The 19,002-nt window shown below is 65.8% G+C and overlaps 2 protein-coding genes across 5 annotated transcripts; one reads left to right on the plus strand and one right to left on the minus strand.

Annotated features, from left to right (window-relative positions):
* The first annotated feature begins 1,269 nt into the window (after window positions 1–1,269).
* SIGIRR (single Ig and TIR domain containing) lies at window positions 1,270–7,731 on the plus strand. 3 transcript variants are annotated; one of them, XR_006193802.1, is made up of 10 exons: window positions 1,270–1,503; window positions 3,203–3,357; window positions 4,275–4,473; window positions 4,891–5,024; window positions 5,181–5,321; window positions 5,685–5,828; window positions 6,330–6,432; window positions 6,499–6,649; window positions 6,901–7,316; window positions 7,407–7,484. XR_006193802.1 is itself a non-coding variant. In XM_042905935.1 (10 exons), the coding sequence occupies exons 2-10, from the start codon at window positions 3,351–3,353 to the stop codon at window positions 7,568–7,570; spliced, it is 1,233 nt and encodes a 410-aa protein (XP_042761869.1). In that variant the 5' UTR covers window positions 1,274–1,503; window positions 3,203–3,350; the 3' UTR covers window positions 7,571–7,731. The 3 variants fall into 3 exon arrangements, 2 of the variants coding, with proteins under 2 accessions (XP_042761869.1, XP_042761870.1); XM_042905935.1 differs by having other exon boundaries at window positions 1,274–1,503; window positions 6,901–7,090; window positions 7,407–7,731; XM_042905936.1 differs by having other exon boundaries at window positions 1,274–1,503; window positions 3,206–3,357; window positions 6,901–7,090; window positions 7,407–7,731.
* A 239-nt stretch (window positions 7,732–7,970) lies between these two features.
* On the minus strand, window positions 7,971–17,919 carry PKP3 (plakophilin 3). 2 transcript variants are annotated; one of them, XM_042905933.1, is made up of 14 exons: window positions 17,643–17,919; window positions 15,856–16,051; window positions 13,673–13,752; window positions 12,908–13,533; window positions 12,691–12,814; window positions 12,071–12,275; window positions 11,557–11,731; window positions 11,007–11,124; window positions 10,765–10,935; window positions 10,504–10,689; window positions 9,629–9,782; window positions 9,229–9,421; window positions 9,064–9,151; window positions 7,971–8,853 (listed from the first exon to the last, which is right to left on the minus strand). In XM_042905933.1, exons 1-14 carry the CDS (start codon window positions 17,721–17,723, stop codon window positions 8,818–8,820), a joined length of 2,433 nt encoding a protein of 810 aa, XP_042761867.1. In that variant the 5' UTR covers window positions 17,724–17,919; the 3' UTR covers window positions 7,971–8,817. The 2 variants fall into 2 exon arrangements, with proteins under 2 accessions (XP_042761867.1, XP_042761866.1); XM_042905932.1 differs by lacking the exon at window positions 17,643–17,919 and having other exon boundaries at window positions 15,856–16,440.
* Between the last annotated feature and the right edge of the window lie 1,083 nt (window positions 17,920–19,002).

The raw sequence follows: 19,002 nt of genomic DNA on the forward strand, positions 1-19,002 counted from the left end.
GGGGTGGGGTGGGGGGAGGGGAGGGGAGGGGCGGTTCTTGATGGTGCCTGAGGTGACGGGGGCTTGTGGGCGCTCACCTTGGAGCGTGAGCCTGGGGAGGAGGATGTAGTTTAGAGGAAGAAGGGGGGGGGCGTCATGGCTGTGAGATGGTGGCACCGGGGACACACACTGAGCAACAGGAAGTCTGGCAGGAACTTGGAGAGGCAGCAAGGCTGCTTGGGGCTCTCTGTGTCCTCCCTGGGTACCCCTAGGCCGGTCACTGACGACTGTATGCCGGGTGCTTACGCCATCCGCCTCTGGGCGTCAGGCCCATTGAGGCACCTTCCAGGAGGGGCTGGTAGCAATACCCGCGCGCATCCAGGAAGCTGCAGCTCGGTGGGGAGAGGGTGCGGGCAGGTCTTCCGGTAGTTCTGTGGGACCCTGAGCCCTAGATGCACCATCAGCTGGGGGTCTTGCCAGCCATGGGGTGGGGGTGGGGGTGAGCAGGGCTGGGGCAGGGTCAGAGCAAGGACAAATGAAAGCCAGTACTGAGGGTGGCCCACTGGTGGGCCTCTGCTCCGGGTAGGTGAAAGCAGGGACAGGGCCTGAAGGGGACCCTCGCCCGGTTTCTATGGGTAGTGATGCCAGCCACCGATTTCTGGGCCCTGAGTCCCACGTCAGTCTGGGAGGGAAAGTGACAAAAGGGGATGCCAGCTGCCTCGCCTCCCCCCCCCCCCCCCCCCAGCTGGGCTCAGAGCCCAGGAACCTCTCTTGAGGCCTTTTCTTGTTTCCTTATCTGGAAAAGGGGGGACTGCCTTCCCGTCCCGGCCTGAAACTAAGGTCCGTGTGATACCACAGCCCCTGCCTGGGCACTGTACGGGGGAAGTGGACCGGGAGGGAGCCCAAAAGCTCTGCTCAAGGCCCCATTACTGGCAGGAATATCCACAGGGCTCCCCTCACCCAGCAGGTCACAGGCCAGATGCACATTGGAGGCTCTCACCACCCCGAGCGTCACTCTGTAGGCTGTGTCTGGGAAGCGGTGACCCTATGCGACTGTGTGCGGGACGACCCTGACTGGGGGGGTCTCCCTAGGACCCCCTCACGTCACCCGGGGCCCCGGCCTCTCCGCAGCCTCCTCTCCATCGCCCAGGCTTGGCCTCGGGAAGTACACCGCCTCGGTGGGCTGGGGTGGGCCCCGGAGGAAGGAGCCGCTTGACTCCGAGCGAACAGGAAGAAGTAGAGCAGGCGGGGCAGGGGCGAGAACCACCAACTGCGCGCCTGCCTGGGTGGGGTTTGGGGTCAGGAGAGGATGTGACTGTAAAGCCAGGAAGCTGCAGGGAAAGTTCCGATTAACACACACACACAAACAAAAGGCAGGTCCTCACTGTGCTCGGCGATGTGCTCTGGGGCCGCGGTGCTGCGGGCCGGACCCGGGGCCCAGCTGAGCACACAGTTTGCTCCCAAGCAAGCGTCAATGACCTCGACGACCGCCATCCCCCCCCAGGAGGAGAGAGCCGGAACCAGGTGACTTCGTGTGCTCCCCCGACAGCCCTGCCGCTCCGCCTGGGCCTGTGTCCCTGCCCTCGGACACCATTCTGACCTGAGGCCGGTCCTCAGAGTCGGGCCCGGCCGAGGGGAGGCCCCGCAGCACGTGTAGCCTGTGTGTGCCTGTAAGAGCAGGGGGCGACGGGCGGCTGTGTGCGCGCCATGGGTGGCAAGGGCAGGTGTGAGATGCAGCGGGCGGTGTGGGGTTTGTACAGATGCTCGAGGCCATGCGCCCTGTGGGAGCCGTTGCAAGTACGTGTGTGCCGTGTGTGTGGCCACAAGAGTGCTGGAGGTGCGGGGGGGGGGGGGGTGCATGTAGTGCAGGTGTGCATGGGGAGGGGGCTGTGTGTGCACGTGGTGTGCAAAACAGACTATGCAGGGGAGGGTGCGCAGGGGGAGGTTGCGCAGTTTGGCCTGACCTTCCAGGAGGGCGGGAGACTGCCTCCCCGGGGGGGAAAAGATCTTGCGAGTTTGAAAGGTGAAAGTGTTACTGCAGGAGTTTCCCTGGGACCCGCCCAGCTGGGGACCCCGGGGAGGGGGTGTGCGCTGCCCCGTCTCCCACAGTCTCCCAGTGGACTGGTTCTGCTTCAAGGACCTTCCCGAGACTGCCCCCCACCAGAGGGCTTCGGGAAGGAACCTCCTCACCAGTTCCCCGCCTGATGCTCCAGCAATCCCCGAGGAAATTGAGCCAGCCGAGCCCAGGGCTCCTGGGGGTGTGGAGGCTGGGCCAGGCCCACGGTGGCATCACCCACGCAGAAGGAATGCAGGGGAGGCTGAGAGACTTGGGGCCCTAGGCGTGGGGAGGACAGCCCTAGGCAGGAGTGGAGTGAGGTCTCAGTAAATACCTGCTGCATCAGCTGGGGCTTCGAGGAGGTGGCCCCCGGCCTCTGGCTCCTGCGCTGGGGGGTTTGGCCCCTCCTTTCAGCCCACGTCGCCCTAGGGCTTTTTGTGTCAGGAGGTACCTGCAGCTGCTCCCAGTCTGGGTTCGGATGGTCCCAGCCCCACAGAGGAGAGGAGGGTCACCCGTGGTGGGGTGGGGGCCTCCCTTGGAGAACTAGACAATGTGGACAAAGGTCTTTGGTTTTGGACATGACAAACGGGGCGGGGGGGGGGGGGACACGGGTGTGGGACCCGGAAGGAGGGGGGACCCACAAGGCCTTCCGGAGCAGACTCAGTCCAGCCAGGCCCCCTCCCTCCTGCCTTGAGGACTGTGGCCTGGCTCAGCTCAGGTGCCCTGTCCCCACACACGCGTGCACACGGGACATGTCCAGGACAAAACGCTACGGCTGGGAGTATGGCTCCGAGTCCAGCAGCCCACACCCACCCCGTGGTGGCAGGCAGGTTGCATGTGACCCTCGGCGCTCAGGGCCTGGGTGAAGCGAGGTCTGCACCCCAGTCCTCCTTGTCTGTGGCGTCCCTATCCCGGGGAATGGTGGGGACACAGCCACGTGCCACGCTATGAGGGGTGCCAGGGGGCCCTCCCTGAGCCATCGCGGTGACACCGGAGCAGGCGAAGGTAAGTCTGAGGGCTCCCCGAGCCCCCCGGGCCGTGCCCACTCCAGCATGAGGTGCCACACATGATGCTGTGCTGGTGTGCCCGGCACCCTCCAGGCAACTGGTGCGAGGTTACATGTTAACTCATCCTGTTCTTGTTTAACTTTCTCCTTTGGGATGGCAGCAGCCTCTGACCCCTCCTGGTGTCCTGACTGACCGGCCACAGAGGCAGAGAGCCCCGGGGGACCAGTCTGCTCAGCCAAGGAGCCCTGAGGAGCCGGGGGGGGGTGGCACCAGCGCCCGGCCTGCCCCGAGAAGGCCCCGGCCAGACCATGGCAGGTAGACGGGTCAGAGAGGGACAGGCACGGACCCCACTCCCACCCCCTGTCCCTCGGGCTGGCTCCGTGCTGTGATGTTGTCTGGCCTCCGGCCAGGGGTACAAAGGCCTCTACTCACCCCTCCCACGTAGCCCAAGGTCCTGACCCCACAGTTAGGGCAGGCCCTGCGCCTTCTCCTTCCCAAAGCCTCTAGACTATGGTCGTGGAAGTCAGTAAAGCCGAGAGACACTGGAAATGGCAGCTAGTGGGGGGCCCCTGGGGGCAGGATGGGTACGTGTGGGCTACCGAGAGACCACACCACCGAGATGACGGTGGTCTCCTCTCACGTCCCCTGGGACTCTTCGCCCTGATTTAAAGATCAGAAAGCGTAGGTCTCAGGGAGGTGGGAAAGCTTGCTCGTGGCCAACAGAGGAAGGTCCTGGAATCCCATGCTGCCATCCCAGGTGGAAGGAGTGGCACGCTCAGCACCTGTGCCCCCCCAAGCCCCTAGTGTTCACATTTGTCGTAGCTCCCCCAGCAGAGGGGCCGGGGGAGGGGTGCAGTGCCTGGCCGTTCACCTGGGCGGGAGTCGCAGTTGCCGGCAACAGGCGCACACAGAAAGTGTGGGAGCTGGGCTCATGTCCCGGGTGGATGGGCAGTCAGGTGGGCCCCCTGAGCTGGGGTGGGTCAGCTCAGCTATGACTCTGGCCCCTGCCTTCCAATGTCCTCTGAGGACAGAGCAGCCACATCGAAGGCAGGCAGAACACCCAAGACCCTGCCAGGCCCTGTCCCCTGTGGGACCTGTGCATGGACATGGTGAGGCCACCAAGCATCCCATGGCACTGACCGTCTTGTTTTCTTCCTGGCCCACAGACCATCTGTGGTTGGTGGGAGCCCAGCATTCCAGGCATGGCTAATCACTGGGTCCTCTCTCTGCAGGTGTCTGTGACACGGCCCCCAACTTCCTCTCCCCGTCTGGAAACCAGGCCCTGGAGCCTGCCCTGGGCAGTGCGGTCTCCCTGAACTGCACGGCCTGGGTGGTCTCTGGGCCCCACTGTCCCCTGCCCTCAGTCCAGTGGCTGAAAGATGGGCTGCCGCTGGGCAATGGAAGCCACTGTGGCCTCCATGAAGACTCCCGGTAAGAGACTGGGGTGTTCAGGGTCAGGTGACTACCCTGGTTATACCCGTGGCCACCTATACCCTGGTCTATAACCACCTGGACACGGGCAGAGTGCCACTTCTGACACAGACCAAGGGTCAGTGACTGCAGGGACAGATAGCCCCTTGTAGACAGCCCAGGGCCAACGGTGCTAGCACAGTCCTATGGCCTGAATTAGGCACTGACCCCCCAAAACCCAGACCCAAGATCACGTGACTGCCCCAGACAGATCCACACCCCCACCAGGTTTTGGCCCCTTCTCTTAGCTTTTGGCTCAAGGGCTACTCAGGAAGCCCACACCTGCATCCTCCGTGGGTGAGTCCGACAGGTGGGATCCAGGGACATCCACTGATGCTCTCAGGCCCCAGGTAAGAGGGTTGGGCCTGGTCTCCCCAGGATCAAGGCCAACTCATCAGAGGTGCTTGTGTCCAGTGTTCTGGGGGTCAACCTGACCAGTGCTGAGGACTATGGGGTCTTCACCTGCTCCATCCGGAATGTCAGCTCCTCCTCCTTCACTCTTTGGAGAGCTGGTAAGTGGGAGTACACTGGGTGGAAGGTGGGAGGCCTGGCGGCGGGGGGGGGGGGGGGGGGGGGGGGGGGGGGGAGAGGGGGGGCGCTGGGGAGCCTTGAGGCTTGGAAAATGCCGGGTGGGGGTGGCAGGGGTTCAGACTGCAGCTCTGTCCCAGGCCCAGCTGGCCACCTGGCCGCAGTGCTGGCCTCACTCCTGGTCCTGCTGGCCCTGCTCCTGGCGGCCCTGCTCTATGTGAAGTGTCGACTGAATGTGCTGCTCTGGTACCAAGACGCCTACGGGGAGCTGGAGATGAACGGTGCGTGGGGCCAGGATGGACGAAGAGAATGAATCAGCTATGAGACCTCCCTAGGCTCAGTTTTGGGTGGGCGGGTTGCCCCGGTAAGTGTGGAGGGGGGACCCTGGAGGTCCCTCAGGGGCTCTTGAGCACGCAGTCCAGGAAAGAGGGCAGAGGGCTGGGGTCGGCAGAAGCCAGATAGGCGGCCAGCATCCAGAGCTGGAGGCGGCGTTGCGGGCGTGCGTGCGGGATCTGCCAGGTAGGCATGCCTGGTCCCCCCAAGCTCGTGGGGAGGGGTTAGAGGACCCGGAATGGGCGGGGGCGGCGGCCAGGGTAGCGGGCCCGGGCCTGGAAAGCTGGGCGCTGACCCTTTGCCGTCCGCAGACGGGAAACTCTACGACGCCTACGTCTCCTACAGCGACAGCCCCGAGGACCGGAAGTTCGTGAACTTCATCCTGAAGCCACAGCTAGAGCGGCGTCGGGGCTACAAGCTCTTCCTGGATGACCGCGACCTCCTGCCACGCGCGGGTACCGCGGGCCCAGCCTGGTGGCCTCGCTCCAGTCCGGAGACCTTGCCCGCCCTCCCATGGCCCCGCCCCGTTCTGGGCCCGGGCCCCGCCCTCCCATAGTACCGCCCCCGTTCCGGGACCGGGCCCGCCCTACGCGGCCCCGCCCCATTCTGGGCTCAGGACCGCCCCCCCATGGTACCACCCTCGTCCCGGGACCGGGCCCGCCCTCCGTGGCCCCGCCCCATCTCCGGGCCCCGCCCCCGTCCGAGACGGGGCCGGCTCTCTGTGGCCCCGCCCCATTCTGGGCTCAGGACCGCCCCCCCATGGTACCACCCTCGTCCCGGGACCGGGCCCGCCCTCCGTGGCCCCGCCCCATCTCCGGGCCCCGCCCCCGTCCGAGACGGGGCCGGCTCTCTGTGGCCCCGCCCCGTTCTGGGCCCGGGCCCGCCCCCCGGGGCCCCGCCCCATCTCCCTCCGGGCCCCGCCCTTCCTCGGCCCCGCCGACGCCTGGTTTTCGCAGAGCCCTCGGCCGATCTCCTGGTGAACCTGAGCCGCTGTCGACGTCTCATCGTGGTGCTGTCGGAAGCATTCCTGGGCCGGGCCTGGTGCAGCCACAGCTTCCGGTGGGTCCCGCGCAGGGTGGGGTGGGCCCCCGCCTCGTCCCCTCCCTGACGGTCCCGCCCGCGCAGGGAGGGCTTGTGCCGGCTACTGGAGCTCACGCGCAGGCCCATATTCATCACCTTCGAGGGCCAGAAGCGCGACCCCGTGCACCCCGCGCTCCGCCTGCTGCGCCAGCACCGCCACCTGGTGACCCTGCTGCTCTGGAAGCCCGGCTCCGTGGTGCGGAGAGGGGCGAGGGGAGGGGCGCCCTAATGGGGGTGGTGGTACCGGGCGCCAAGGAGGGGCTCCTCCGTGGGCAGCTCTGTGGTGCGGGGACTTGTGGATGGGACCCCGTGGGGGTGAGGGTTCTGTGGGCTGCTGCCCAGAAGAGGGGCCTCTTTTGAGGCCCCTGGAGCCGGGTGAACGCATGCCTCCAGGTGTGCCCTTTGGGGCCAAGGCGACCAGGCTAACAGCCCAGTCCTGGCCCCCAGGCGCCTTCTTCAGAGTTTTGGAAAGAGCTGCAGCTGGCACTGCCACGGAAGGTGCGGCACAGAGCCATGGAGGGAGACCCCCAGACCCGGCTGCAGGGTGACAAGGACCCCATGCTGATCGTGCAAGGCCACCCACCCGAGGGTCGCACCCTGCACCTGGAGCTGGACCCCGACCCCGAGGGGGACCTGGGTACGCCCACCTGGTCCCACCCCGACCCTGAGAAGCTTGGCCTGGGGCGGAGGGGGTGCACGGGGCTGAGGAGCCCAGAAAGGGGTCCAGGTGGCGGGGACTTCCTCCCTGCAGCCCATAGGTGGGCTTGACCCCCAGCACACCCTCACTGCCTCTTTCCCGGAGGCACGCGGACCCGAGGCCTGCCTGGGAACCTCCAGGACCTCAGATGCCACTATGCAGGAGGGTGAGCAGGGAGTGACCCTCATTCATGGGTCCTAGCAGAAGTCAGGCTGTGGACAGCCCAGCCTCAGGCCCGGTGGTACCCTCTTCCCAGGTGTCCGAGGGCCTATCTTTGGGGAGCCATTAGCTCCACCCCATGCCAGTGGGGTCGCCCTCGGAGAGGGCCGGGGCAGCGAGGTGGATGTCTCGGACCTCGGCTCCCGCAACTACAGTGCCCGCACGGACTTCTACTGCCTGGTGTCCGAGGATGACGTGTAGCCTGCACCCGCCGGAGCGTCAGGATCACCAAGGACAGCTGGGTGCAGGGTGGGGTGGGGTTTTTCTCCTCTCAGCAGGACTACCAGCCATGAGACCTTGAGGGAAGTGGGGGGACTCTAGTGTGCCTCCTTGTGCCAGAAAATAAAGTCCTTTTAGATCCTGCCTGAGCCTCAGCCTCTCCTCTCCCGGGGCAGGAAGGGGCACGTCCATCTCAGGGTCTCCACGGCCCTCAGCCCCTCCCCTTCCTCATCCCCACGGCCACCCGGTCACAGGTCTGGCTGTCCACGCAGTCCCGCCCTCTCTCCAGCCTCCATCCTGAGCCAGCTCAGACACATCTCTTAACAGTAGCCTCCTTGGGTCTCTCTGTTTGGGGGCGTGACGGTCCCCAGCCCCGCTCTGATCCACACAGGTCCTGGAGGAGGGGCAGGCCCCTTAGAGTCTGCAGGTTCTGAGCTTTGCAGAAGAAGCCTTTTGTTGTAAAAATGTGAGTGGGAGGGAGCTTCGCCACCAAATGTCCTGGTTTGGTGAGATGGGTTCCCAGGGCTCAGTCAGACGGTGCAAGTCCCTGGTCAGGACACCCCCAGGTCCAGCGAGGCAGGGCAGAGACAAGTGTTGGGTGTGGACGGCCCAGCAGGGCAGCACCTCAGCCAGGGGAGGTCACAACTCTCCCAGGAGTGGCCACCCCTCTGCACACACGGCCCCCAACACTGCTGCGTTTGTGCCTCGGTTGGCCCCTGGGCTGCCTCTGCTGTCTGCCCTGGTCCCTCCAGTTCTCTCCCCACTGGATACTCTTGTCCTGGTCCTGGGCATTCTGACCTGGAGAAGCATCTGAGTGACTCGGGGTGAGTATCATCAGGGGCAGGCGCGGCTGTGCTCAGGGACGCTGCTGAGTCCCTGGCTTGGACCCCCAGGTCGAGCCAGCCGAAGAAACTTGCAGGGCTGTGTCCATAGCTATCTTTATTCCCAGCACTGACAGTTCACCACCTCTGCCCAATGACCCGGTCACCACCCCACACACCGAGCAGCCTCAAGCCCTGCCCTACCCCTGCCCTATAGAAGCCAAATCCCTAGAACAGCGCCCCCATGCCCTCCCTGGTGCCTGGGCCCCTGCAAAGTGGCACACGGGGCTCCCGTGAGAGGCCCCGGGCCATCAGCCTTCTCCGCCAGGCTGGCCAGCGAGCAGCGCAGAGCTGAGCCTATCCCTCGGAGGCTGGGCGACGTTGCATCCTCCTCCAGGAAGGCCTCACCTATGGGCCCAGGAAGTCCTCCTTTCGATAGCCTTTCTGCAGTGGACAGGGGGGCCCAGAGTCAGGGTTCCTGCCCGCGGGCCCTGTGGTCCCCATGCCCCACTCCTCCCTGGGTCTCTGGTCTCCTTTCTCATGTTCCCCACTTCCCGAGTCTCCTGTTCCACGTGAGTTGCCAGGTCTGTTCCCTGCCACCCGATGTCCCGCCCCCGGGGCCGGCCCTGCCTGCCCTGGGTCGCCAGAACATACCGCCCGGAAGTCTCGGTGGAGCTTGCTGTATTGCCACAGGTTGGCCAGGAGGCTGGAGGCTGCTCGGGAGGACTTCTCACTGTCGGGGCTGGGGTGGGGCGGGAAGGGCAGGGGTCAGCAGGAGGACAGGCTAGGCCGCGAGGGAGGGTGCTGGAGGGGCCTCACCTGTCCCGCTTCTTCTTGATGAAGACCAGCTTTCGGAGCCCGTCAAAATAGAGCAAGTCTCGGGCAGCGACGGGACTGGCCACCACCAGGTTGTTGAGCACGGCTATGATGTTGACCAGCACGTCGGCGGGGGGACACTTCTCGCCCACGCTGCCCGGCAGCTTCTCGATCAGGTGACTCACCACCTTGGTGGCTGCCGGGAGGCCGGGAGGTGGGGAGGTCAGGAAGGCAGCCTCCACTCCTGGCCGCCTGCCCACCCCCCGTTCCGCACCCCCCATCTATCCGCTCAGCTCTAGCTTGCCAGGGGCTCGCCCAAACGGGCAGCAGGAAAGAAACTCGGGGGTGAGCCCAGCTAGGCACGGTGAGGGCAGAGCCCGGGCTGCGGGGTGGCCGGACTCACACATCTCGTCCTTGTTTCTGGCATTCCGAGACAGGTTTCGGATGAGGCCAGTCAGCGAGCGGAGCTGGTGGTGGTCAGCGGTCCGAACCCGGTCGAGCAGTGGGTTCAGGACGCGCTCCTGCTCTAGAGCCAGGCGGCTCAGCACGCCCGCCCACTGCGGGTAGGAGAGGAGCTGGTGAGCGCCGCGGGTTGGGGCTCTTCTCTGTCCCTGTCCCTCTCCCTCCCCAAAACCCTGAGGCAGGACTGGACCCCACCGTCTCTCACCTGCTCTGTTCTTTCTGCTTCTGCCCTCACAGCCCAGCCAGGAGCCTCATCACGTGTGACTTGGGTCAGCCCCTTCTCAGCTCACGCCTCTCCCTAAACCCTCAGGGATCCTGGGGGCCTGTCCCGTCTGGGACACTGGCCTCACACTCCTGGCTGCCCCTCCTGTCGCCTGCCTCTTGCACCCCTGGCAGCGTCCTGTCCCCTCGGTGTCCCCTGCCTCCCGCACCCCTGGCTGCGTGTCCTGTCCCCTCCGGTGTCCCCTGCGTCTCACACCCCTGGCGGCACGTCCTGTCCCCTCCGGTGTCCCCTGCCTCTCGCATCCCTGGCTGTGTGTCCTGTCCCCTCCGGTGTCCCCTGCCTCTCGCACCCCTGGCTGCGTGTCCTGTCCCCTCCAGTGTCCCCTGCCTCTCGCACCCCTGGCAGCGTCCTCTCCCCTCCAGTGTCCCCTGCCTCTCGCACCCCTGGCGGCACGTCCTGTCTCCTCCGTCTTGGGTTTTGGCTCATTCACCTGGCTGTGTTCATCCTGCTCCAACAGACTAAACTGGAAAGCTCCTGCACCCTCCTCATTCACCCTTCGTGTCCCCAGTGCAAGGCCACACGTGGGTCCTCACCCTGCGGTCGCCCGCAGTGATGTTCTGCAGTGCTCCCGCGGCTGCCTCGGTCGTGTGTGGGTTGAGTTCACAGCGCTGCAGCAGCCGGTTGTACAGCCCCACGATCTGGGGGCTCCACAGCCACTCAAGACCCTTGGGGTCCTTAGACACCTCGGCGAAGGTCAGTGCATCAGCCGTGAGGGGCAGCTGGGTGGGAGGTGTGGAGGGTCAGCTGGGTTCGGGCCGGGGGCCCTGCTCCCAGCTGCCCAGGCCCGCGCCCACCTCTCGAAGCCGCCGGCTCTGCGGCGTGAAGCAGCCCACCACCTCGCCGGGTGGCGCCCCAGCCGTGTCCCTGCGGCCCCGGCCCTCGAGCCGCTGCAGGGCGGAGGGTGGCATCTCATCGTACAGGCGGTAGGACAGGTTCCTCAGCACGCACACGGCGTTCTCCACACTCTGCAGGGGGCGGACCGTGGTCAGCGTGGGCCAGAACCCCCCAGGACCTTTCGGCAGTGGCCGCCCCTCACCTTGTCCTCACACTTGCCCACGTCCAGGGCGTGGTTGATGTAGGTGACCAGGGCATCCACCAGCCCGTGGCACTCACGCATCTTCTGGCGAGTGGCCTGGGAAGCTGAGCTGAGGTTCCTGCGGACGGAGGCAGACCGGGGACCCCCCCAGTGGGAACCAGTCCCAAGGGCCGAGCCCTTGAGCCCCAGTCACCTCCTTGCCCTGAGCTGGGCCCCGCCCCCTGGCCCCTGCAGCCCCTCTGCATGCCCATCCCCCCCTCCCGCCAAGTGTCCAGAGTGGAGGGGAGCCTGTGGACCCCAGGGCCTGCTGCCACCTGACATATCACCGCTCTGCCTGGGACCAGCTGCCTGTCCCACTTCTGTGCCAGCACCCGTACCTTGCGTGGCCGGTCTGCTTCTGCCTGCCGCCCTGGCCAGCCCCACCCTGCCATTCAGACCTGGGACTCAAGTGCCCCTTCTCCAGGCCTCCCCTGCCCCCTTCCAGGCACCCCGTTCTTTCCCCACGGCCACCGTCTTAGCCTCTCTCTCTGCTGCCCCCGCCCCGGCGCACCTGAGGAAGCCCGTGGCATTATAGAAGATTTCAGCCTCAGAGGCATTCTGCTGGATGAGGGGTGGTCCTCCGGCCCCCGAGAGGGGGCTCAGCACCAGGTCGGTGAGCTGTTCCAGTGTGTCCCTGGCCAGGCGATCCTTCAGATGGTCGCTGGAGGACAGGTTCCACAGGATCCCTGGGGCAGGCGGGGCCGTGGCCATGGTCAGCAGTCGCCCACTGGTCCCCTCCAGCCCCTCCAGGGAGGGTGGGGATGAGGACCCCAACCTCTCCCAGGGCCCCTCCTGGCGTTTGGAGCCTCGCTCGAGAGCCCCATGGGGAGAGCCTGCATACAACCTACAGGTCACGGGGCTGTGACACAGCCGAGAGACAATGCTTGGGGACACGGGGCCTGGGGGCTGGAGGCTAGCTGCACACATATGGCACAAGAACAGTCGGGACCAATGGAAGTGGCGGGGACAGAGGAACAGAGAACGGAGGGAGGGAAGGAGAGGGCTGGCGTGGGCTGGCAGGGCACCTGTGACGTTCTTGCGCAGCTCGTCGTCATGCTCACGCAGCGTGCGCAGCAGCTCGAAGATGCCGTTCTCCTCCACCAGGGCCAGCTTGTTGTCCGCGTTGTCGTAGATGAGGTTGCGCATGGCGCCCGTGGCGTGGCGTTGCACCTCCTGGTTGGCGTGGTTGAAGAGCTTCACCAGCCTGGGCACAGCCTGAAGGCTGCGGGCCTGCACGCACAGGCACGCGGGTGTGAGCAACCTGCGCACAGGCGTGTGCAGACGGGTGCAAGTACGGGAGGGCGTGTGCTGGTGACGGAGACGTGCAGGTGTACGCAGGCGTGTCAGGCGTGTGCAGGGGTGCGCAGGTGTCTTTAGATGTGTGCAGATGCGTGTAGGTGTGCGCAGGTGTGTGCAGAGGCACGCAGCTGTACTTGTACGTATGCACATCACTTCCTCCTGCCCCTCGTCTGCCGGGGAGGCTCTGGGCCAAAGGGGGGTCTGCCTGCCCAGTCAGCGTGGGGACCGTTGAGGGGTGGTTAGGGACCGGAGATTAATGACAAGTGGGAGGATCACCGAGGGTGGTAGGCAGGGGTGTTCACGGACCAGTGGGCCACAGGTGGCACCAGCGGGGGCGGTCGGTCACCTGCTTCTTGGCTGCCGCGTCGCTATAGCACTTGTGCTGGATGTAGGCTGCTCCCAGCACCTGCAGGTTGGGGTCTGAGGCCATGAGGTACTTGACTGCTGAGGGCAGGTCGATGTCGTCAAATCTGCAGGGACGGGGGCCGGGAGGGGTCAGGCTGACCCCGGGGCCGGGCCAGGGCCGTGGCAGAAGTCCCCTCCCCAAGCCAGGCCCAGCTCACCCGCTGCTGAGCCTCTGCAGGGTGCGGTGGCCACCGTAGCTGTCCAGGCCACGCACATCCGGCAGGTGGCTGGAGTCGGCCAGGCTCAGGCTGAGGCTGCGCACAGACGGTGCTCGGGCCACAGGCTCCGGGACACCCCCTGGGGCCACCCCGGCCACGCCTCGGCTGCGGTGGCCGCTCTGGAATCGCTGCAGGGTCCGCATGGCCGGCGCACGGATGGTCCGGCTGGGCGGCCCCTCAGCGGCTCCCGGCCAGTCCAAGCCCCCTGACCGGCCGGAGCTGGCCTGGCGCTCGTAGCCAAAGGCCCTGTAGGCGGAGGCAGCTGGGGGCTCCAGCTGCTCGGATACCACGCTGTAGCGGTCATCCAGGCCCCCGGCCCCTAGCCTCAGCGAGCGCAGGGACAACGTGTCGTAGTCCACCCGGCTCCCCGCCCCCCCACGCTCGTGGAAGGACATGGGCCGGGTAGGCATGGGTGCGGCAGGCTGGGCTCCCCCGTACCCCGCGACCCCAAAGGCGCTGCCCCCGTTGTGGGCAGAGCTCAGCCTCCGACTAGAGCTCAGATCCACAGCTGAGCGGGAGGACCAGGAGGCCGGGCTGTAGGCAGGCTTGGCAACGGGCCGGAAGGTCTGCGGGGCAGGGAGGAGAGCAGCGAGTGGGTGCTGGGGGCTCACCTGGCACCAGCCCCTCTCCCTGACCCTGCAGCTCCCAGCTTCCCCCAGAGCCTCCCCCACGAGCCTCTCCTGAGGCTGGAGAGAGTGTACTCACAGAGACGTTGTCCCCACCGAGGCTCTGAGAGCGCGAGCTGAAGCCAGACTGCAGGGTGTGGTAGTGACCGCGGGATGTGCCTGCCGACAGGGACAGTGGTGGCCTGGCTGGGCCAGATGCCTCACGGGTCTCCTCCGCTTGTGGGTCAACCCTGTTCGGACCTCTCCCACAGCCCCCTGCCCCTCCAGCTGTGCTGGGGGATGGGCACGCTCACCCCCCCCCCCACCCCCCACCCCCGACCCCCTGGCTGCCTGGGAAGTGTGCCGGGACTCCATCAACTCTCTAGTCCCTGCCAGGACACACACCTGACCCCCTCCTCCAGGAAGCCACACTGACCTCTGTGAGCCCGTCCTTTGCTGTGGCCACACGGGAGTGATGCCACACTCGCCAAGGACACACAGTTCCCTGTCCCACCTGGAAAAGCCACGCCCGCCCCATCCAGCCACACAGAAACTGAGGCTGCTGGCGCCAGCCCGACTCTGTGGTGAGTGGACAGACAGGGGGGGTGGGTGAAGGGTGGAGAGATGGCAGAGGAGGAGGAGGGAGGGCTGGTCGGACCGTTGGAAGGAGGGGTGGATGGACAGATGGATGGCTGGTTTGATAGACAACAGGTGCATGAGCTGGAAACACTGAGGACGGTTGGGTGAAGGTCAGACCAAGGCAGAGCAGGGGGACGGACTGGGGTGAGGTGGCTCCGGCGTCTCTGGACAGGGAGGAGGTGCCCGGAGGGGATCAGCCTCTGCCAGGGTCCCTGCTAGGGCCATATCTTGGGGGAGAAGAGTCACATGTCCCCAGAGAGCCTAGGCAGGGTGAGTGGCTGAAAGGACTCATGATGTGAGTGAAGGGAGGGGGCCTCAGCCCCTCCCCCGGCCTCTTCCAACTAGGTCTGGGGGGCTCCCCTCCCAGTACATTCCCCAGACCCGCCCTGGTTAATGAGGCTTCTGGGCAGGGGCTATTAACCCTTTGACGCTAGTGAGGCTCAGCCTGGGGGGACACACCCCCAGCCTGGGGACCTTACTCCCACCCCCAAATTATAATCCTCCCCCTAATTGGCAGGGTAGCCAGGGTGGTAATTAACCCTTCCCTGCTCCCTCCTCCACCCCATGACCCCTGGGCACCCAACTACTTAGCCACCAGCAAGGCTGAGGCCCAGGGAGGAGAGGACCCAGGAATCCAGGCTGCTCTGGCAGGCCCCTATGCTGGCTGACCCTCTCCCCCCGTGTCTGGCCAGCATCTGGAGACCTGTCCTGGGAAAGGGCCCTCTAAAGGTCACGTGAACCACTGTGGAACTGGTGTCTTGGCTCCTGACATCCTGGGAAGTTCACCTTACTATCTAACCTTGATCCCTGTTGCTGCAGTCTGGCCAGGGAGGAAATGGCATTTCTAGAACAACTGCTCTGAACTCACTGTGTTTGTGGGATCCTTTAACAGGCATGCGCCCACATGCACACACACACATCCACACACACATGCATGCACACTCACGCATTTGCTCTCGAACTCACACACACGCTGGTAGAGCCGGGGTTCCGACACAGGGCGGTCTGCCCGCACCGAGGGGGCACTCCCCCACCTGATGTTCTCGGGAATAATATCTGGGTCACTCCTGCGGGCCCCCCACCCCCACCCCGCCGCAATTCCACAGGGAGACCCCGGTCCAGACAGGCAGGTGGCTCCGGTCCAGGCTTCCCAGACCCGCCCCCTCACGTTTCTGTCTGCTTATTCCCTTGGGGCCTGGAGGGTGGTGGGGAGGGACGCTGGAGTCTGGGTGTCTGTGTCTCAGGGTGTGTGTGTCTTAGTGGGACTGACGTGTATGTCTGCGCGCCCGAGGCCGCGTGCGAGCCTGTGTTACGTGGGACCGGACGTGTGCCCGGTCCCGTTTTGCCGACAGAGGCAGGCCCCGGGTGGCCTGCCACGTGCCGACGGCGGCGCTCGGGGCGGAAGGGGCGGCGGGGCCCGAGCTCGGGGGTCCCTGCCGGCTGGTGGGAGGCCGCACCCATGCCTTCTCCCACACCTGGCGGGCGGGGCGGGTGACTCAGTGCGAGGCCTCGGTGAGTCAGGGCGCTGAACCCCATGCCGGCTCTACCCCGGCCTCTGGCCCTCGTACCGCCACACCCACCGAGGCCACCTCTGCCCACTGCCGTTCCCGCTGCCCGGCACCCACCCTGCAGGCGCCCGCTTACCTCTGGCCACCTCGGTGGCGCCCTCGGGCTCCGCCGCCCCGTTGTGCCGAGCCTGCCGGCCCAGCTGCAGGAGGCGGGCGCAGACCTGCTCCTGGACGCGGGCCGCCCGCAGCCGCTCAGCGTCGGGCCCCTCTGCGCCCCGGCGGTCCAGCTGCAGGTCGGAGGGCAGCGCCAGGGAGCACACGCCGGCCTCGGGCTGCAGGGCCGACAGCAGGAAGTTACCGTCCTGCATGGCGGCAGGCGTGCGGGGCTGGGTGTGCGCCCGGCCTGGGCCGCCGGGCCTCCTCGGCCTGAGCAGTCTTCACCGTCCCGTCCCCGAAGTCCCCTCCCCACTGGCCTCGCCCAGAGCCAGCCTGGAGACAGACGCCTGCCCAGCCCTGAGCTTGGCTGGGGGCGGGGACACCTGGGCCAGGTGAGAGGGAGGGGCCACCACCAGCTTAAGGTGGAATTTGGGCGGAAGAACAGGCCCCACGTCCCGGCCTGGCCTCCCCGTTCCTTCCGCCTGTTCCGGGACGGGGCGGCAGGGTCCGGGCCCATCTGGGTTCCCCGGCCACAGTGGGGCCTTTGGGGCAGGGGCGGGACAATCAGGCCCCACTGTCCTGAGTGTCAGGGAAGGGCCAGGTTAGGTCACTGGGGAACCTACGGCCAGCCACCTCCAGGAGTCTGAAGGGAGGGATCTTCCCTCCCTGGGTGACTGGGGGCCCTGAGCCAGGCAGGGGTCAGCATCCTGGGTCACTATTAGGAGTCAGGGGTCGATGCTAAGGGTGAGGACTGAGGACAAAGGGCTTGGGGTGGGGGAGCTTTCGGGTAGAAGAGGGCCCCACGGACCTTGATCTTTGGTGCCCAGGAGACCCCAGAAGCATACAGATAGACTTGGCCCACACCCTAGTCTTGTGACCCTCTGGATCTCTGTCCTGTAGACCCCAGAAGTTGCCCCCATCTCCCCAACTTCTGCAGAGGCCTCCAAAGGGCTGGCTTGGCCCTCTCTCTCACCCCTCCCTGGCTTCTGCCCCCCAGGCTGTGAGGCAGAAGGCCATTCCCTACATGTGAGTCAGGGCTCAGCTCAACAGAGCTCTGATGGGGCAGGGTAGGCAGGACTGCCACAAGGCATTGACTCAGAGCCCCCCCCTCCACCCCCCACCCCCCACCCCCCCCCGTCCAGGCTGGGGGTGCAGGAGCAGAGGCTGTGTCAGCGGAGGAAGAACCCAGGAGTCTGGCAGAACAGTGATTAGGAGGGGTCGGCATCAGGGGTGGGGAGGGGGGCCCGGGCCTATCAGGATTTGCCCCCAGAAAGTCTCCCTGGGGTGCTCCCATCCAGCTGGACCAGCATGCTGCAAGGCCTCCTGGGTAGGCCTGGAGTGAATCTAGGATAGGCCCTTGGTGGATGGAGTAGGGGCAAGGGGTGAGCTGGGCAGGGCTGGAGGGGTGGAGGGGTTGAGTGGCTTCAGGTACCTCCTGGGGCCCCCTTGAGGAGTCACTGTGGGGCCCACCCTAACAGCCTCCTCTCTCCCATGGGAGTCCCTTACCCTGGCCCCTGAAGACAACTGCCTTAATCTGCAATCAGTCTTTTCAGGGGATGTAGCCCCAGGTGGGGATGGTGGATGGGGGCCTGGGGGTGAGGAGGGAGGTCAGGGTCAGAAGGCAGGCCTAGGGGTGAGGTCAGTGCTGGAGAGGAAGGGGCAGGGTGGGGACAGGCTCAAAGGGGAGGGGAGGGTCCTCGGAAAGGTCAAGGTGAAGCCTGGGGTGGGACTGCCGGGCCGAGGTGGGCGCTTGGGTGGGAGACCTACCGTGCTGGGGGTCTGGATCCTGCAGGCTCCATGGCTCAACCCGGAGGCCACTGCTACAGGCAGAGGGGTCCTGGACTCCATCCCAGGCCCAGCGCGTCCGTCTGGGGCGGCCTCTCACTGCAGGACGGGACTGTGGGGGCACCAGGAGGGCGGGGTGGGAACGCCCGCACGCCTAGCTCATCAGACCGGTTGCTTCCCTGGGAGACGTGTTTTGTGTGGAAAAATCCTGGGAGACAAGTTTGTGCGGCGCTGAGCTCACCTGAAGGCACACGCCTGGCACGGGCCTGGGGCCCGCCCTCCATCTGGGGTCTACCTGGGCCCACCTGGGGCCCTGCCTGGGGAACCAGCCTCGAGGCTGCAGGTAGGGGTTCAAAGGGCTTGTGGGGTAGCCCCAGGGGTAAGCCGGGTCAGCCGGGGCTGCAGAGGAGCGGAGGGGGCTTTGCTGGGGTGGCACGGCTGGCTCCCACTGCCCCAAAGCTGTGCTGAGCATCCCTGAGGATATGTGGACCCCTCCCCCACCGTGGACCTCTTACCTCTGTGGCCCAGCGTTCCTAGGAAGTCTGGGATTCTGGGCGCTGTAACCACCGCAGGGCCAGGGGGCTGGCTGTGGCCCAGACCTGTTACCAGCACTCTGAAGCCCAGGCTGGGAGCCACATCTGGCCTCTGCAACCGGCCTTCTGCTCTGTCCTCCTCAGAGTTCCCCTTGCCCTGTAGTGCAACGAAGATTCAAGCCTAGGCTTGATGGTAGGCTTCCTGGAGGAGGTGGGTTTGTGGCAAATGGAAGATCCATCTAGGGAGCTTAGAAAACAGATAGGGCCGTTTGTGGAGCAGGGCCTGGGAACCCGCGTCTAACCCTCCAGATGGCTATGGTGCATCATCAGTGTTGAGAACCTGAGGCCTGGGGCCTCCACGGGGGAGTAAGTTAGGCTCTCACTTGGGAGGTGGGCAGCTCCTGGGGGAGCCTGGACTCTGCTCTGGGGAGTTCGAAGGAAAGGCTGTGGCAGCTTGAGTGGGGTGACTTAGCATTTATACTCCTCCATTGCACTGGGCATAGAGGATGTGCCAGGTGGTCGACTGGAGGTGGGGACCCCCAGGCGGCTGTTGGAAAAACCTCTGGAAGAGGAGCGGGGGACAAAAATCAGGGGGCAAGGGATGGGGAGGCCTCCAGGGCTCAGTGCCAGAGTGGAGGGAGGGGGTGGAAGGAGGACCCCCTAGTGCTGGCTTCAGTGACCTGGAACTGGAGGAGGGGCCCAGAGGGCACCCCAGCCCTACCCCACCATCGGGAGCGGGGTGTGGAGTGGTGGTTATTAGGGAGCAGAAGATGGGGAAAGTTTGCAGCAAAAGAATATCGACAAAAATG

The sequence above is a fragment of the Panthera leo genome, chromosome D1 (assembly GCF_018350215.1).
Source record: "Panthera leo isolate Ple1 chromosome D1, P.leo_Ple1_pat1.1, whole genome shotgun sequence".
In the NCBI taxonomy this organism is placed as follows: Eukaryota; Metazoa; Chordata; class Mammalia; order Carnivora; family Felidae; genus Panthera; species Panthera leo.

Coding starts and splice junctions, on each gene's coding strand:
- PKP3 (XM_042905933.1), bottom strand. CDS start 17,723: ATGGAGTCCAGGACCCCTCTGCCTGTAGCAGTGGCCTCCGGGTTGAGC. Junction 13,534..13,672: donor TCGGTGGGGACAACGTCTCT/GTGAGTACACTC, acceptor CCTGCCCCGCAG/ACCTTCCGGCCCGTTGCCAA. Junction 12,276..12,690: donor ACGCGGCAGCCAAGAAGCAG/GTGACCGACCGC, acceptor CTGTGCGTGCAG/GCCCGCAGCCTTCAGGCTGT.
- SIGIRR (XM_042905935.1), top strand. Junction 6,433..6,498: donor TGGTGCAGCCACAGCTTCCG/GTGGGTCCCGCG, acceptor CCGCCCGCGCAG/GGAGGGCTTGTGCCGGCTAC. Junction 7,091..7,406: donor CGACCCCGAGGGGGACCTGG/GTACGCCCACCT, acceptor CCCTCTTCCCAG/GTGTCCGAGGGCCTATCTTT.